At 41.5% G+C, this 18,886-nt stretch overlaps 1 protein-coding gene across 2 annotated transcripts in view; it reads left to right on the top strand.

The window, feature by feature from the left end:
* The window catches only part of SHTN1 (shootin 1), a 54,065-nt gene that overhangs the window by 29,157 nt on the left and 6,022 nt on the right, over window positions 1-18,886 (top strand). The window contains exons 9-16 of one of the 2 annotated variants that reach the window (XM_088169378.1): window positions 4,511-4,657; window positions 5,952-6,105; window positions 7,168-7,273; window positions 8,955-9,037; window positions 11,842-11,951; window positions 12,586-12,639; window positions 15,400-15,520; window positions 16,052-16,235. In XM_088169378.1, the coding sequence (XP_088025504.1) occupies window positions 4,511-4,657; window positions 5,952-6,105; window positions 7,168-7,273; window positions 8,955-9,037; window positions 11,842-11,951; window positions 12,586-12,639; window positions 15,400-15,520; window positions 16,052-16,235 (959 nt within the window). Of the gene's footprint in view, window positions 1-4,510; window positions 4,658-5,951; window positions 6,106-7,167; window positions 7,274-8,954; window positions 9,038-11,838; window positions 11,952-12,585; window positions 12,640-15,399; window positions 15,521-16,051; window positions 16,236-18,886 lie in introns of both variants that reach the window. The other variant, XM_014872552.2, reaches the window with a different exon arrangement.

Here is an 18,886-nt window from a genome sequence, read left to right as displayed (position 1 = left end):
CTGCAGGAAATGAAGAAATAAATAACAATAGAGATTATTTTTCCCCTGTATTTTGTGCAGTTATGCCTCATAAGTGAAGAATGAGTGCTGTAGTTAGAGAATCCCTTTTGTACAGAACAGGCTAGTAAAATAAATAATGCTCTGTTTTTAAGGAAGTCACATTGTTGATGGGAATCAGTCTGCTCACACTCAGAAGTGCATGCTCCAAGCACCTCTGAGATGAGAAGCAAAAAATAGGCTTAACTCATCTACTCCAGTTATCCCATTCTGGCTGAATTAGACCTCTTCTTTTGAGACACTTACTTATGCTTACTTACTTAAACTTACTAATGGTGCAGCTTGTAGCTCTTTAGAAACAGTCCCTTCAGAAGCTGTCTGGCAATTAGCCAGGTAACTGAAATCAACTGGATTGTATCTTCATTGGTCAGAAATACTATGAGTCATCTGTGAGTGACTCTTGGCTGTCCATATTATGCATATGTCCTTTTTCATGGTTACACTGCTCACTTAATACAACTAGGTTGGACTTTGACTCCACTAAGGGAGTTTACTTTTTTCCTGGTTAGCCATTAAACTAAAAACCATACCTGAAGTTGTTTTTTAATCCTAACTTTGGAGCCACTTAGTGCCCTGTCAAGCCACAATTAGACACAATCACTCTGTCCTCCCCATCACATAAATCCTTCAAACAGCCTTTTCTTTTGGGGAGATACAAATACATTGATCCTACCTCTTTTGGGACTTTTTTGAGGTCTGAACACAAGCTGTAAGGCTTCAGGGTGCACATAATGCAAAAAGCATCAGCTCCTGTAAACTATGACAAATGTGAATGGGTTACCCCTCTGTGACTCACTGATTCCTCGCTAGGTTGTGGTGGGGATGGGACATTGCTGCTGAGGATTGAAAAAAGGACCAGCTGCTCAGCTGAGCAATCTTCCCTTCTGTTTGACACTTTCCAAGTTTGACTCTACCTTGCTACTTACCTTTTGTTAGTCTGTTTATAATGGTCAGTGTGCCACTGATTTTTATTTTACTTTATGCAACCACTGGTTACCTTATTAGAACAACACCTGCTATAATGGGACATTTTTCTCCCTTCAGACTGTAACAAGACAAAAAGGTTATTGCTCACAGCCAATACCCAAAGAATATATAGATGGAAGTGTAGCCACACATGGATATTAAAAAATTTCCTTTGTCATTGTTTTGCTCTTGGGAGAAGGGTTGGTTGGAAAGCATCCAGTTTTATCCTGAAACTTACTTGAACGAAGGTTGGTGTTCCCAGGGATTTGACACTAACAGAGTTGCTTTCTAACTTTTTTAATGAGGAAGAATTCCTTTTTCAGCCCTGCTGTAAACAAAAAACAGCTGCAGTGAACGCTCTGTCGGGTAAGGGCCTAGAGCAAGGGGCTGAGAATGAGGTATGGCCTCATTGAGGTCAAGGGAAAAACTTCTATTATTTTCACCCCCTTCTTTCCACCTCCCCAGTTCTTGTGAAAACTCTGCTGATGGAAAGTGGCCAGCTCGCAGATTTCCTGTACTTTGCAGCTTCTCTTTGTAAACTCAAGGAGAGGAAGATACATAACTGGTTTGCACAACAATGGGTGATTTGAAAAATTAGACTGATAGGTGTAAGCAAGCCGTTTTTCTTTGTGCTCTGCCTTCAGCTGCAGGCTGGTTTTCAGCAGATTCCTGCACTATCGACTTGTGTTTGCAGCATTGATTGGGATGCTCTGCAGATAATTGTCTAGCAGGTGGCAAAGTCGGAACTAATCCATCAATTGGTTAAATTCCACCTAGTCCAAATAATCTTGTTAGTAGCTGTTTTGCCCTTTCAGCAGTCACTTTAATTAATATTCAGGGTTGTGCAGACAGTCAGGTTTCCTCCCTGCTGAAGCAGGACTTGATTTTTTAAATTTTAAGTTAAAATTAATTTCAAGGGTCTTTTTTGTCCTATGTCAAACAGTGCAGCCTTCCAAAAACTTGGAATCAGTACCACCAGCTTGCTTGATACAACTGTCCTGTCTGGTTTTGTCCCTTCCACTTAGAATATGTTGGCACTTAGAGAAATTGTGCAAGTAACTTTGGAGATGGATGGGACTCCCCCTGAGAATTTGGTTTCCATGTGTCTGATTGCAGCATTACCTATATATAATCAAACATTTTTTTTCTGTGATCTTGAAGACACTTTCATATTTATGAGCAGGAACGTATTTGCAATATCACAAAAGCAATTTATAAAGCTAATTGAAAATGCAGGACTTCATGTGAAAAGTTTCTGAATTAAAAAGTTTTCATCCAGGATTCAAAAGGATTTTTATCATTTTGTTGCAGAAGAACATGAAACAAAGTGAAAATGAATTTTCTACACTTGGTGAAGTATCTGCTCAAGTTGAAGAAATCAAGTTGCTCTACTTGATTTCTTCTTGTTTTGGCAGCTTTTTGCTCCCTCAGGCTGGAACAACTCTGGTTGGATTTAGTGGCAGAAACTTGGTGAATAAAAATCTGGAATTGATCACTTTAAACTATTTTTCAGATTCCAAAAAAAGAAAAAAAAAATGCAAGTTTTCACTTTGCTTTGAAAGTTCACAGTGGGTAAACTGATGTTTGCTGAAGTTAGCTTCTGTCAGGGTTAAATAACTTCTGTGAGTGACTTAACAGGAACACAGAAATCTTTGAGACAGTATTGAGTTGCTTTGCAGTGATTTAGAGGCCTTTCTCGAGTATAATGTTCAAAGATGCTGTTTCTTTTAAGAATATGAAGTGTTAAATGAATGAGTTGCAATACAAAGGCAAACCTTTATGGATTGTTGTGGGTAGCTTTGATTCTGAAATTCTCTTGCCCTTGAATTGTTTTTGCCACAGCCCTACTAGTATAAAGTAACATAAGCATAAATCGGTTTGACTGGCAGAGTTTGGGGACAGAGAGCTGATGTCCAGTGCACATTTGACTTTGCACTCTCAGCAATTTGTTCCAGCTTGCTTTATAACAAAATGCAGCACCAGCGCCTACATTCATCATTTCCTCTCCATCAAATGCTTCCAGTCCTTTGCTGCCTGCCCCCATGGCACAGCTTTGCCCAGTGGAGTGTTCACTGCAGGTTTTATTGGTGTTAGGGCTGCATCAATTGACTCCTCCTGGCATGCAGGGTCAGACAGGCTGCGAGGGGAGGTAAAAGTTCAGCACGGTCAGTGGTTTTCTCGGTCTGTCTGCACTGCTACCCTGGGAGCTGCTTGCTGGGAAGGCTCAGCTGAATGCAGAGAATGCTTGCCCACAAGCACCAGCTCATACTTGATATCTAATTGTATTAAAAGAAATAAATCACAGAGTATTGCAGTGGCACCGGAGGGGAAGAAACCGTATGTCATATCTGTAATTCTGGTTTGTGAATAAACAGGATGGGAATCTGAAAAGATGGCACTTTTGTATTTCTAATACTTTATTCTTAAAATATCTCCTTGCTTTTGCTGAGCTCCTGCAACAGTGTTTTTTTCAGTCTGAGGGAGTACCTGCATTCTCAGGCTGTTCTGTTCTGCTGCCATAAGTGGCTCTGCTGACCTGTGCACACTCACTTGAAACCTCAGCATGACCCAGTCCCTGTTTCTGCTCCAAGAACAGGCACAGCTGAGTTTGTGGAGTGGAAGCCCGTGTTGCCTGGGGGCAAACCTCTACCTGAAAGAGATGTCAAGGTGCAGAATAAATTCACTAGGAATTTTCTTGTTGAGAAGCAATTTTTTTTTTCCCTAGTTCCTAAGCAGTCTGGGAGGAACAGATCTCTTAGGGAAACTGCATATGCTGACAGCTTCTATACCTCTTAAGTGAAGCCTAGAGACATGTGATGTTTTTATCAATGTCAGGTCTCTAGACCTGATTTTTGCCCACCCCCCACAGTGTATTAATTTGCCACATCAAAAATATAACTTGGGAAGAGGAAGGGACACAAGCATCAAAATTAAAAGGCTGAAATTGTCCTAAGAAGCTTTTTCCCAGGGCAAGTGCCTCCACTGATTACACAGACATGGACTGAAATTTGTTTCCTGAAGAAATGAATTTCCATCATTCACATATCCAACGAACCCTCAAGTAAGTGGTTTTATGCCAAGGCTTGCAGATGTATTTGAGGAGATAGCCTGTGAATTCACAGATATTTTATCGTCCACCTAGAGTTTTTTAATCTTTCTAGAGCTCCAAGAATGGGGCTCAGATCGTTCCCATTTCCAGGAAACAGACTTGAGAGGTGTGTTTAAGTTCTGAATGCTGCCAACATGTGGGTAATCGAGGTGTAGCACTGGGTAGTTCTGAGCAAACACCTGGTTCCTTTCCGTGTGAGCTTAGCTCTTCTGAATTTTGCTATCAAACTTCCTTTCCCCTTCCTTCTCAGCATATTCTTCATTATTCCTACCACATTAACACAATGTTGATACCTCATTTTCTTTCCAATTGCCATTTTAGCATTAGACTGTGCCTGCCTGACTGTTGTTTTTGTTGGGGGTGGGCTTGTTTTGGCAGATGTTTATTGAACAAAACAAGATGAAAAGGCAGAGTCAGTTGCTTCTGCAAAATTCTGCTCCAGATCAACAGCTTTTGAAGGCTTTGGATGACAATGCTAAGCTAACCCATACATTAGAAGAAGAGAGGCTTCAACACCAGCAAAAGGTAAAACAGAATTCCTTCTCATCTGGAAGTCTTTGAAAACCTCCTGAATTTAAGGAGTCCTGTGTCTTAATTACATTCAGAATTACTTGAGATCGTATCCCCTGTGAGAGCTTCAGGTGTAAGAACTAAATTTCAGAGAAGGTTGTGATTCCCTTCTTCTGAGTCACTGTTCAGATGAGTACAGAACTCAAGGGCTCCTAAGCCTGAAGGCTCTGGTTTAGGCACATATTTTGTTCTGGGTACCAGTAAAGTGCAGTTACAAGCAATGAGTCAGGTTCCATTAAGTGAAGAGTTGATAAGAGAATATTTTGGACAAATTGAGTAGTACAAAGGGTGTCATGGACACCACGAGGTGAGAGGTAGGCAGTGCACATCAGTGGTCTGGGTGTTGCTGAACAAATGGGTGGGTGAAAGCCAGACATTCTGGAGCAGGGAAGTGTAGGTGAATCTGCCAGGTGGTGTGAGAGGATATAAACTGATAGGATATAAACAAATATATTCTCTGAAACTGGACTTGATCAATCTCTCTGCTGGGAGAAATTACCATTGCTTTCCCAGGAAAACCTGAAAATGAGCTTTGCTTTAGCCCTGAGGCCTGTTCCTAAAACTGTGTTAGTAGAGTAACACTAGGGATAGGTAAATAATTGCTGTCCTTCCATTAATGCAGCAATACTACTACTATGCAATCTCAAATGCTCTGAATTAGTCTTTTGGAAGAATAATTGCCAGTTCAGAGAAAACCTCTGCATCTTTGGCTACTTTGAAGTCTACAGCAAAATGTATATATTTAGGGAGCTGTGAAGTTATTGCTACTCTGCATCTGAATGCTGCCAATGAATCAGATATTCCATAATTCCCCCTGCATGAGGCATCTGCATGAGTTGAGACAAGGGCATTTAAATAATGAGCCTGTCAGTGGAAACAGTAAGAGAACAAAAATGTCAATGTTCTCTTGCTTCAAATGAGGAAATGTTCTGAAATTAAATTCTAATTATGTGATAAAAACTCTATAAAAAGAAAAGGGAACGGCATAAAGCTTAAGTACTTTGGAACTAAAGAAGAGATTTTAAAGAAGAGATGAAGCAAGTTGGGGTCATAACAGAAAATTCTGACATCTCTCAGAAGAATCTTTCCAGCTCTCATTCAAAAATTCTCCTTCTTCTGGGACTTGTGCTTTGCTCCTATACTATAACATGATATTTTCAGGGATAACTGTGCCTAGTGGGTTTTTTGCCAAAGGGAGGGACAGAAAATGCCTTTTATTGTGATGAATGCTCTTGTTTGCCAACTGCAGATCAAAGAACTAGAAGAGCAGCTAGAGAATCAGTCACTGCATAAGGAGATTAGTCGCCTTAAACAGCAACTAGAACTTTTGGAAGAAGATAAAAAAGAACTGGAGCTGAAGTGTCAGCATGCAGAAGAAAAAGCTAGAGACTTAAAGCATTCAGGTAAAATTGTGTAATAACTTCCATTTTAGGGGCAAAGTGGGTGTGTGGGGTGGTTGGTGAACATCTACATTTGAGACCCCAGAAGCTTTTGTGTAGCTGTGATCCAGACCTTTGCTTCACTAGACAAAGTACAGCAACTGCCTTCAGCTGCAGAACAGCTGTGTCCAAAACGTGTGTGAAGGAATAACCTTGTAAAACTTCTGTAAGGAACAAAAATCCTGTTGTTAGGTTACCTTGAGTCTTACAGATGAATAAATATATGGGAATAGGTGTCTCTGTGAAGGACACAAAAGATGATACCTGGACTTTTAAGTCACTCCTTCGATTTTTTAAATTTTTTTACCTTTTAAAATTTAAAAGCAAGTTTAAAGTACTGTAATTTTAATTGGAATCCATCATTGCCAGAACAAAGAACCATATCCATTTTGGAAATCATATTCTTACTTCTGCCATAACCTGCTATACACAGAACAATTGCTAAGGATTTTTGTAACTAAAAGCAAGTCAAGACTTCTTTTTTCCCTCGGTTTCTGCCCTTCCCTAGTTAATTATACTTGACAGCATTTCAAGTGCAGAAAAGTAATTTCCACATTTTAGGTCTAACATGAAAACAGGAGAGAAAAAAATCCATTTTGCCATGACCCAATTTTGACCATTTTTCTGGGGAAAGCCCACACCATCAGCAAGACAGATAAATCTGGAGGTTGAAATGGTCAATTTCTTTCATCTCTTGTTAGTTCATTCTCAAATACAACCTCAGATGGACTGTTGCAGAAATGGGATCAAGTTTTCCCCACTCTGTCGTTTTATATGAAGAATCCTGTGTGAGGGAGAGTTTCAGTTTCAGTAGTAACTCAGGTTGGAGGTAGCTGTTTTAACGGGAATTCTGTGCCTTATTCATGGTAGAGAATGTCAGAAAATGGACTTCGGGCAGTTGTGTGGTTTAGTCTTGTTTGTTCTTTAGTTAATTAGCAGAGTTTTTTTTCTTAAACCATGTAAGTTTTTAGAGGAGATGAGAGGGCCCAAGAGCTCAGTGTGGTTCGTTTCGTTTCTCCTGTGCAGTTGATGAACTTCAGAAGCGAATCCAGCAGTCTGAAAATCCTGCCCCGCCGCCCCCGCCGCCTCCGCCGCCGCCTCTCCCTCCTCCTCCTCCTCCCAACCCCATCCGGTGAGTGCTCACACCCAGGCCACAGCAGGGCTGCTCTGCACAAGCAGAATTCCTTACAGCAGCTGGCATCCAAGCAGGAAGAGTGTCTTCAGAGGAACAAACATTTTCTCCACCTGTCTGGAGCTCCTGAGCAGCAGGACATGCTCAGTGCCCCACCTGCCCCCAAAACTTAACACCCTGCCCAGTTCTGAGCAGTGGCTGCCTTGCCAAGCCTGACAAATTGTCTAGACTGGGACTCTGGAGGAGGAGGGATACCTGTCTCCTCTAAATTTAGGAGATTATTTTTTTTTTCTATTCACCTGATAGCTGTAATTATAGACTTGTGAAATGCTTTCTATTGCCAAGAAAACTCCTTTGAACCAAAGGATATGTTAGATTATTGTGTGTCCCTTCATGTCAGATACTGATGATGAAAATGCAGACTCCATTGAGTTCCCACAATTACTTTCATAAGTTAAAAAGGAGGAAAAAAAAGAAAATCACCACCCAGTCATCAAGCAGCTTTGGGCAAAACTACCAAAATTTGGCTTGATTTCTGCAAAGGGCTATAAAAGAGGATGACCAGTTTATGCTGATGTATCAGGCATTAGACCCAAATGAATTAACTAAACACTAAAGGGTGCTTAGTTAATTTTTAAAATGCAGCTAATCTTCATGTTATCTGCTTAGTTTAAGAATAAATAGACTTTGATGACAGTTTGCAACCTTCTGTAATAGAAATTGCATCCACAAGTCTTGTTAACTGCTCTGCTAAGCATATTAATAGATTTGATTATTGGGCCCTTTGTGCATCTTGCATTGTTTTTAGAAACTAAACATGTTCAGGAGGATTGTGTTTGGCCTTTTGCTTCTTTCATGTCCATTAACTCATTTGGCCTGCTTGCTCCTTTCTCATTGATGGGATAGCATGAATTAACTGTGTAGGGTTGTTGGGGGATTTTTTTGTTTAAATTTGTGCCCTTTACTGTTTGGAATAGGTGAAACTATTAATTTAAAGCCCTGTAGTAGCAAAGCCAGATGACTTCCTCATGCACTGTGTGTGTGGATGGAAGTTGTTTTAGGACACAGACACTGGCTGCTGCATTTTTCTGGGACAGAGTTTTGACCTTTTAGGCAGGGATGTCACTCTGCTGTGTAAGGAATGATGTTCAGTAGGGAGTGACTGGTCTTACTGACACATCAGATATGCACAGGAGCTTGTACTTGTTCTTGAAGATGAATTATTTGCTGGTGTGGACTTTTATATTGTGAATATAGTGAGGGGATAATTACTTGACACTGTAAGAAGATTACAAACTTGGAAATGGTGAGCAGATACTGATCACCATATTTAAGTGTCCTCTGGAGAACAATACTTCAACATCTACAGCTCTTCTTTCTGTTTATTATGCCAGAACAGCTTCTGTTTGTCATGTGTCACAATGAGACACTGGCTTTTAATATTCAAATCTGGAGTGTTTTGATTTGTGCCTAATGCCTGTTAAAAAGAAATAAATTTCTCTGTTGCATTTTGATGGGAGGCATTGTGGGGGGTAATTCAGTGCATCTGCATTAAGTGAGTCTTTTGTCAGAGGCTGTATAATCAGGTATCAGCAGGCTGGTGGTGTGTCGTGTTCAGGCTCATTCTGACAGTGGGTGACCCAGGACAGAATGACAATCTGCAGTTTCATTTCTCCCCAAGGTCTCTCATGTCAATGATTCGCAAGAGATCTCACTCCAACACCAACGTGAGCAAGAAGGAGAAGCCTCCTCAGCAGGAGTCAGGTATGGCTCATCCCTTCTCAAGCCATGTGGGTTATCCAGGTTATCCAGCAGGAAAAGCTGGTGGAAGGGAGCTGGGGATGAAGATGGTGTTTCACTGAAGATGTTTTTGATTGTCAGCATAAAGTGCAGCTGTCCATGTCCCAGCACATTCCTCTGCCTTGCAGCCAGGAATATGTGCTCCAAGATGGGAAGGGGGATCTTTGGTGCATAGCTTTGGTACTCCCGTGAGGAGTGGCTGAGGACTCTGGGCTTGTCTGGTTCAGAGAAAAGGAGACTGAGGAGTGACTTTATTGCTCTCTGCAGCTCCTGAGGAAGGGACAGGGAGTGGGAGGTGCTGAGCTCTTCTCCCTGGAATCCAGTGACAGAACACATGGGAGTGTTTAAAACTGCATCGAGGAATGCTTAGACTGGATATAAGGAAGAATTTATTTTTGGTGAGAATGGTCACTAGACACTAGAAGTGGTCGGGCTGTCAGATCAGATGGTCACTGCAGGGCCCTTGCAACTGAAACATTCTGTTGTATTCTACTTCAAACTTCCTCGGGACCCCAAGTAAATCTGTGTGGCCCTCACAACCATCTCTGCCTCCACAACTGAAATGGTCATCAGCATCCAATTTGCTTTTTCCCAAAGGATTTGGGTATGAGCAGTCTTTGAGGCTGCAGGTCAAAAAGCTCAAGGGAAGACCTAGCACTTGCTGTAACTGGAGAAAAGTTCTAATCTTCCTGCTTGAGCTGCAGCATGTGCAGGGCTTTGTGCTTCCACAAGTTACCTGGAAGAGGCAGAAGACCCCAAACCTATGAGCATTAAACAGAGAGCAGGTTATATTCAGCACAATACAGGGAAATTTCTGAACTTCCACACAGCAGTTTCTTCTGTCCAGAGCCTCTCCACAGAGCTTGTTTGTTAAATACTTCAGTTTTCATCCCTCAATTCATATCTTGTGGAATTACCACTCAGAGCTGACTGTAATTCTAATCCTTTAATAACACTGAAAACCTAAAACAAAACAGTCTTGCACTAAGGTGGCTCTGCATGTAGAGTAAAAGCTGAAATTGCATTTTATTGTTGTTAATGGAAGCTGGAAACTTAGTAGGTTGAGAACAGGAGTTAAGTACAGATTTACAAATGACTGTGAGTGCCTGAAGAGTCAGAGCTAGTTAGACAGGCATTGCCAGTTAAATAACCAAGGGTTTTCTTGCTGTTTCTCTCTTCCTTCTGAAACAGCAGGAGTTTGTTTGTAGTGAATTGCTTAACTCATTTACTGCCACTTAAACAAAGAAGGGAACCTGGCTGAAATTATAGGATATAACTGTTAAAAAACCCCCCTGCTGTTAGCACACTAATGGTATGTAAGTCAGGCTGGATTTTTGCATGGAACCAACAGGCAGGAAGTGGGGGAAGGAAAGTATTACTCCTCCTGTTTTCAGGTGAGGAACTGAGGAATGAAGTCACTTGGGCAGGTCCCTGGGGGAATTTCTGGGAACTGGCTACCAGTCTGAGAGAAACAAGGTTGTTGGTGTGGATAGAATAGTTAGAGAGATGACCTTGTACCGAGAGCTCTGATGAAGAGTCAATCTTACCTTTCAGTAGAAGTCCAATTATGGTGCCTTGATTTGTCAGGGTTCCTTACCTTGAAGCATCCTAGATGTTTTGATTACACCTTTTTGTTGGGACTGTCACAGACAGTGATTGCAGGAAATACTATGAAATTCACTCTTAAGTTCTCTACTCCCCATTCTTCAATTTTTTTTAGTAAACTAACAGTTCTGACCTTTCTTCAATTACATATAAACTGCTTTTCCTCTTAATAGTTGAGCTGTTCTTAAAATAAAAATTTTTTAAAAGGGAGAAAGTTCTTTCTTGATCTAGTTATTATATCAAACTTGAGGCTTGTTTTGACCCCTGTTAAGGACTTAGAATGAGTGGTTTCTATCCCATACCACCAATTAAGCTTTTATATTTGAAACAGTCTGTTTGTGAAATTAAAGCCTGACATTAAATCGGCTTAGAATACAGAAACCACATTTCTATGAATCATCAATAGTACCCTGACAAGTGAAAGAGCAGAAGTCTTTTTAAAATTCCTGTTACATAAGGTACAAGGTTGCAGCTTTGAATAGCATCAACCCTATTTTTCCAAGTATTTGCTCTAAGTGCTCTTCCCCCCTCCACTTTCTGGTTTGTTAAGGGTCTTTTCTTTTGTTATCCAGAATGCTAAAAAGTTAACAGGTATTATTTAGGTTCATCACAGAGCTTCCCATGTCGTCTGAATATTTTGCAGTCCTGATACCAAATCTCTTGAAAAAAGCAGCCATTTCAGTTTTTCCCTTTAACCTGATGCAGTGTTTTTGAAGGGGTGGGTTTAGTTCGGGCTGAGGTGTTGGTGTGTTGTTCCAGCCAGGTCCTCAAAGCCCTGTGAAATGGGAGACGTGGTTGGGAGTCACTGTCATGGGGCACTGTCAGCTTCTCCTGTGTCAGTGGAGCTGTGGAAATTTCTGGTGAGCCACAGTGGAAGCAGAGCTGTGTTCTTTCAGTCCCTGGTGCTTCAGCCTAGAGCACTGGGCTTTTGCAATTCCCAAACACTTCAGGAGCTTTGTGTTTTTTGGGATGTGGGCCCTGCTTCTGTCCAGTTGGGCATTTGCAAAGTCAGGATCCTCACTGTAGAGTGGCATTTTATCCTTGGGACAGCTGAGCTGATAGCAAAGGTCCCTGTATCCAGAACAAGAACATGGTTTTTAGTTTGTGCCATTTCTCTGCAGTTCCTGTCTGAAATGTGCTCTGCTCTCTGACTTCTTTAGCAGGTGAAGAAGTTACAGATCTGAAGAGGCAAGCTGTGGAAGAAATGATGGACAGGATTAAAAAGGGAGTTCACCTGAGACCGGTCAACCAGTCAAGCAGGCCTAAAACAAAGGTTTGGAATAAGTAGCAGACCAATAATTTTAGCTAAGTACAGTAATTTATACTGAAAATAAACTTTTCTATTAAATATTCAGAATACATTTTCCTCCCCTCATTTACTTTGCTTGATTTTGGATAAAAAGAATTAGAGCAGCATGTGCCTGAAGAACAGGAAAAAAAAAAAAGCAGCAGCAGTAAGTAAGATAAGGCCAATTTCTTTGACACAGAAAAGAAGCTTGTAAACAAGCAGCTGCTAAGAAACAAAAAGCACAGAGAGAATACCTGAAGTGGTTAAAGGGGATGATCAACAAGTAGACTGCATTAGCACTTTTTTCTTCTTTTATACAACACTTACACCTAATACCTGAATGTGGCCACTGTAGAACATTGCTTACCTCCTTCACAAGAGCATAATGTTTATGTATAGTCTGAGCTTCACAGTGCTGAGAGCTGAGGCTCTTCTCTTCATCTGAGTGAGGAAACAGATGGAATGTTAGCCCTGTGCCCACGGGAGGAGGGGACAGAGGAATGTCACACACACACAGGCCTGGGCAGCAGCCCCTGTGTGAGGTCTGTCTGCAGATACAGAGGCTGTCCTGGGCCATGTCTTGTGGCTTTTAATATTTGTGTGTTGTGTTTGTTTACAGCCAGAAACACCAAAGCCCTCTGAAAGTGCAATGAAAGAACTAAAAGGGATTCTGGTAAGAGAACATTCATATTTCATTCTCTTCTCGTTGAGCTGACAAGGCCTTGTGTGAAACTTCTGCATTTTGGCTTGAAGCCATGGAGCAGTTTTGGAGCAAATCCCTCAATTCCACCTTTGACTTTGGTTTGACATAAGAATTGGTTTTGGTCTTGCTAGGAGAATTCATTTTTGCACTCTGCTCTGGATTTGTGTGCTCCTGCCACTAGAGGGGATTTCGTGGTCTGTGTCTGCCATAGATTTTTTGGAAACTTTCCAAATACTCACAGTGAGGATGCTTAGGGATGGAGAGGCAGCTGAGTATCTGTATCTAGTCCAGAGTAAAGCCCCTGGGCTGCACATAGAGTAGATGTAGAGTTGTCTTCATCAGCTGGTCTCTTCCCTGTGGCAGCAGATTTCTTGTTAGTGTAGGTGAAAGTTAAATAAAGCAAATAGCTCTGGTCTGTCTACATTTATATCTAAAAAAATGGATTCTGAATAGCTGTCCACATAATTCTTTATCACAAAATAACATTAGGCATATTTGGTCCAGCTGAGAGCAGTGTGCTAGGTTTCCTCCTGTTGTGTCCTTTACTCATGTGCTGCATTGCTTGTTTTTAACTGGTTGCTTCTTTTTCACAAGAGCTAAAATTGTATCAGTGAGAAGGAGCTGCAGTTCTTGCTCCCTGACTTCTGTAACCCTGAAGCTTTTGAAGTGCCACTTTGGCACGTCAGGTGAAATTCTGCCAGTATTGAAGCAAAATGCTTCACTTCCACTCTAGAGAAGGTGAAGCTAATCATTCTCATCATCCTGTGGTTAAACAGCCCTTAGAAAAACAGTTCAGTGCTGTTTTGGGGGATGCAGGACAGTACAGCAGACTGTAGCCACAGCTTCTGCTGTGATTTAAAGTCACCAGTGGGGCACCAGTGATGTGTTAAAGTTGCTGTTCTCCAGTCATGTGAAAGCAGAGGAAGAGGGGAAGAAATGGTCTAAAGAGTCACCAGACCCTAATGCTGAGCCCTAATTAGAGGGACACATAATTAAATGTGGTGGTAAATAGGAAAGGAATAAAATGCAACACTGAGACTGTGCTTTAAGCAGAATTCCATAATTACAGGAACAGTGAGATGAGGTGTGCTGTTTGGGCCAGTGAGGGTTGGACAGAGCTATCCTGCCCAGGGTCCTTTCATTCTCTAATAGCTGTTTTATTTCTTCAGCACTGTGTCACTGTCATCAGGGGAGATCTGATTGTGCACTTCAGAGAGAGCAGGGAGAAACCTGCAGGCACTGCACTTCTGTGTCAGGCTCGTTGCTTTTGAGCCTTTCAGGGCATTTGCAGTGCAAGACAAACTGTATAAAATGCAGCTCCAGTCTATTCTTGAGAGCAGTGATTATGCACAGTCAGACAACAAACATGGGGGTGGAATGTGATGGAGTAAACATTTGTTGTTACTATGCTAATTATGCATTTGTGTAGACTTCCATGTAATTGTTACAAACAGAACACATTTATGTTGTGCAAATTCCAGAGTTTGAATGACTCCCTTTTTTAAGTTGCTTTTGTACATGTACATTTGTACAGATCTGGAGCATACTACTAATGAATAACCTGCTCAGTTAAATTTCAAACAGTTTTGAAAGATTTTTTTTTAACTTCTAGGCAGAAGTGAAGAATTAAGAGCTTCTTTGCAGGGCTTCTGAAAATAGCACAGCTTTTGCAACTTGTAGTGCTGTTTGCTTTTGTCCTTGGCTATTTCTGCTCAAAAGTTATGTGCTTATCAACAAAAGATGTCAACAGAATGTCATTTGTGGTCTGGAAAAATGCTGTGTGAGTCTAACATGTTTTGAAAGGAATAAACAAGATTAATGGGAAGACACAGAGGGAGAATATGGGTACCAAATTTCCAGTTGTATTATAAACATTTTGGGCAAATTTTACAATCACAGGTAGGTTCTGATCCAGCAACTGATTGTTGTGAGTTGGGAAATGCATGCAGTATGCACTAAATGCCTGTTTAAATGCCTATAGGCAAGTTTGTGAGGTTTCAGGCTTTGCTTAAAGCCTCTTTTCCTCCACTTTAAGAAAAGTGCTCCTGGACTTGCAGCTTCACTGATGCCACATCTAGCCTTGATAGAAGGCAGTAATAGCATTTATTTATGTTCTGTATGTATAGAAAAATGTTTCAGCTTGAGATCTAACTCTGTGTGAAAGAGAAATCTTAAAGTATATGGACATAGGGTCAGGTTTATGGTAGATCAGGTGCATTGTAGGATATTATATGCTGCAGTTGTAGCTGATAGATACTGACTTCTGCAGATACCTGTATACACCAGGATGCACCAACACAGGACCATGCTCAAATATAAAACCCTCCAGAGCAGTAAAATATGGATCTTTGGCTTTTTGCTAACAGAAGTTAATTATGTGCCTGATAACTCCAGCAGTTTCTTAAGATCCTTCAGATGTTAAGAGGGAGGAAGTTGGCAGTATCCCACAAACATCAGAATTTGTTCATTAGTGGCAAGGCCAGGGCATCTCTCTTAAGCCTGGTATCAACCCCCTGATGTGTAGTACGTGTGGTTGATCCCTACATCATTGATCCAAGGAAGGGTGAGATGGTGAGCAGGTCCCCAGTGCTCCTGCTGTACTGATGGAAGAGCTCGGCACGCTGCTCTAGAACTGCAGGGGGAAAGGATCTGAAGACTCTGTGCACATGAGCTCCTTGGCAAGGCATAATCTGTCCTCAGAGAGTTTCTCATGCCTTTTTCTTGCTGTAGGAAACTCTGAATAAATCCACCAGTTCCCGAAGCTTGAAGTCCCTTGAAACAGACAGTGGTGAAACAGAGCTGGAGCGAGTCCTGCGACGCCGGAAAGTGACCACTGACCAGGACAGTGGCAGTAAGTGCTGCACCTCAAAGGAGTCCTCCTCCTCTTCCTGCATTAAGTGACTCTTGAAGCTTTGCATTCTCTTCCAGACTGCCATTGCAGCCATTATGGACAGCTTCACTTTCTTCTACAGTGACTCCTTTCCCTGTCTCACCTGTTGCTTTTCCTCCCATTTTCTCCAAGAGATGCTTCTGTCAGGATTTTCTGCACACACAGACACATACACTCAGATTCCTCTTTCCAGCCTGGAGCTCAGATGTTATTGCTGGACTTACTGCTTGAATGTACTGTGAAAATACTCTTGAAAGTAATGCTAGCCAGAGAAGTGAGATTTAGGACTGGTGATTTGAATTAACCTCCTCTGCAGACCAGGAGTCTGCAGTTTTTATGCTGTGCTTTGATATTTTCATATTCTCTTGTGCTGGACACTCTTCATTAAAATTCCATTTTGATTTCTGCAGTTAGCTTGAGTTCTGCTCTGCTCTTGTGCTATTTCTAGACCAATTTGGATAAAAGTTTCATTAAACTTTCTTTGGATTTTAGGTCCCACTGGAATCTTGGCCACATCAGAATCAAAGTCTCTGCCTGTGCTGGGTTCAGGAGTCAGTGCCCCCCAGGCAGCATTGAACAAGAAAGACATGGAGACAGAATTCAGTTCCAAAGTACCCAACTCAGGTCCTGTCCCCAACCAGCCTAAGGGTGCTATGGGCTCCAAGCCTATTTTACAGTAAGTAGAATATGGATTTCTAGATATATTGTAGTACAAGATGTGTTTAGCTGGTTTGGAAAGTGCTCTAATACCAGTTTTGGTTAACAAGATAAATGTACAGTCTGCAGCTGTTTACCACTGACTCTCCAAATATTTTGCAGTCTCGTGAAAGGAGAAATTAAATTCTCTGTAATAAAGTTCTTTCCCTCTAAAACCTGTGAATATTCTTCAAAAAAAACCATTCATCTTCTCTGTCAAAAAATAGCCCTCGAGATTTTGAAGAATAACAAGGTTGAGGGTTTTTTCCATATCCTGAAGAGGGATGGTAGTTATATTGTTAACTCTTGGTTAAAAGTAGTTCTGGCAAGTATTTTAAAAAATACAATCCTGTGAGTCATCTTGGTATATATCCTGGTGTTCAGGGCAGTTTCTGTTGAACCAAAACAAGTCCTGACTATTACTCTTAAAAATTTGTTGGCAAAAATCTTGAATTACCTTAAAATCTCAAGTTTAAAATAGCAGAAGCACTGTGTTTGCCCAGATGGGCAGCAGAATCTTTCATCACAGCAAATTAAAACCAGCATCAGAGTTAAATTTACTCCACCAGTATTTATTTTAGATTCCCTGGAGGATTTGTTTGTTCTCCAACAATACCAGGCTCCTTTTCGAATTCAGCTGTGCACTTGCTTTGCTTGCCTTGCCAGTTTGTCATTTCAAGAGAAGGAAAGAGATAAGACAAATCATATTGGCAAAATATTGTAGTTATGGCTAATTAAACTTCTGATTTCCTGCTCTGTCAGTTAGAAAATACCACCAGTACCAATTCTAGCAGGTCTTCATTGCTTTGTTCAGAGGAGGAAATCATGACAAATGAGTTGAATATTCAGTTTGCATCTATTTTTATGAACGGATACTTCACTCTTATGCAGGTACTTTCATCATTTATTTTTGAGTGGAAAAAGAGCCCAATTTCCTTTTGTGCTCTACAGTTGTATTTAATTCCCACAGAGAATTAAAAGCAGAATGCCGTTTTCAATCATATGTATTTTCCCCTTTTATGTCATTTAAGTATCCTTAGTAGAAAAATGATCTTCATTTTAATTTAATCAGAAAGATCAAGATATTTTCAACAGTTGTTTTGATGTGAATAATACCATTGCATTTTCTTGAACGCCTACCCTTGACATAAAGGTGAGGTTGTTCCTGAAAATTATGTTTGTGGTTTGTGGATTTCTACAATTTTGAACAAACCAGAAAATACAAGCAACTCCTGCCACCTTTTGTATACCTTTATTCCACTGAACTAAGTGGAAATTGCATTTGCAAGAAAGGAAATGAAATAATTGCAGGCCCCAAGGTCTCACAGAATGCGTGGTGAATTGACAGTGAAAAGGATCTTGTGTTGACAGTCACAGTTGTTATATGTTATAAAAGCATATGTGAAGCTCAATTTATTTCTCAGCTTGCCTATTCAGTGACATCCCGAAAGACACATTTCACTTTAATTTATCTGTTTAAAGCATTAAAACAAATGTGGTGGGCCGGAGTCCTTAGTGCTGCAGGGTTTCCTTGCACTGAGTCACTGGTGTAAACCTGCTTAATTGGGAACACTCATCCTTAGGGATGATTTCCAGCGAGAGCTGGGGCTCTCCTACTCTTGTGTGGCCAGGCTGGCAGGAGGAGCAGGATAACCTGCAGGCCCCACAGCACCTTACAGAGAAATTGCTTTTCTTTTCTCTCCTGGGTCCTGCTTGCAGCAGAGGTTGGTAGAAGCAGCCTCCAGACTCTGAGGTGTGAAAGCACTGTTGGAAACAGGGCTCCTTGGAAGCAGGCAGCAGAGGGGAGTTCATCTGGCCAGCAGGTCTGACAGCTTGGCTCTGTAATTAGGCAGTTTTCTGGGCTTCCCTGGAAGCAGCTCAGTTTGGATCAGCAGAGCACTTCTGAAGCAAATCTCACTGTTGTCTGCGTTTGCTGTGCTTTGCTTTGTGTTCTGGAGTGCCCTTAGTACATCCTGGATCCCTGCATTCGCTGCATGAGTGAAGCCAAACCAGGGCATGTGATCCAGCCTTTTCGGATGTCCTGGGAGGGCACACAGAGCTGGTTCAGTGAATCACCCTGAGCTGAGTGCTCTGCAGCAGGGGCTGCTGCCCTCCACGCTCTGTTCCTGTCGCACCACTCCATTCCCTAAAGGAGCCCGTGCCAACTGAACAAACAGTGCCCTGCTGGGCTGGATACCCTGCATGAGAAATCCTCCTTATTCCTTCCCACCTGAGGTTAAAGGATGTATCTCCTTCATCATTTGCAATTCCTTGAAATCTAACCAAGGTGTGACTTCTTAATCTGTTTGCATCGGCCAAGCAAACCTTTCACATCACAGGGGAGGACTGCATGTCTCATAATTGCCTGGTGTCTCTTGCAGGGCAGGGTTTACTCTTTTTTCTTCACCTAGATTTTAATGTACAGCTTCCTATAGAAAACCTGAGTTTAGAACCCCTAGGTGAGGTGTTACTTCAGTGCAAGAGTCTCTTGTGTGTCTGAAGCCATTAAGGAGATGGTTTGGAATGTGTGAAATTTTACTGAGGCGATGCTTAGGAGGGAGACATCAGTAATGTGTGTCCTGTAGAGAAACTGGGGCCTTACCTCAGTGTGCAGGTAACTTCCCCTGCAGA

Source organism: Sturnus vulgaris, chromosome 8, assembly GCF_052056855.1.
Source record: "Sturnus vulgaris isolate bStuVul1 chromosome 8, bStuVul1.hap1, whole genome shotgun sequence".
Classification (NCBI taxonomy): Eukaryota; Metazoa; Chordata; class Aves; order Passeriformes; family Sturnidae; genus Sturnus; species Sturnus vulgaris.
Note: the sequence above shows the minus strand (reverse complement) of the source record. Positions and strands in the feature narration are given on the sequence as shown.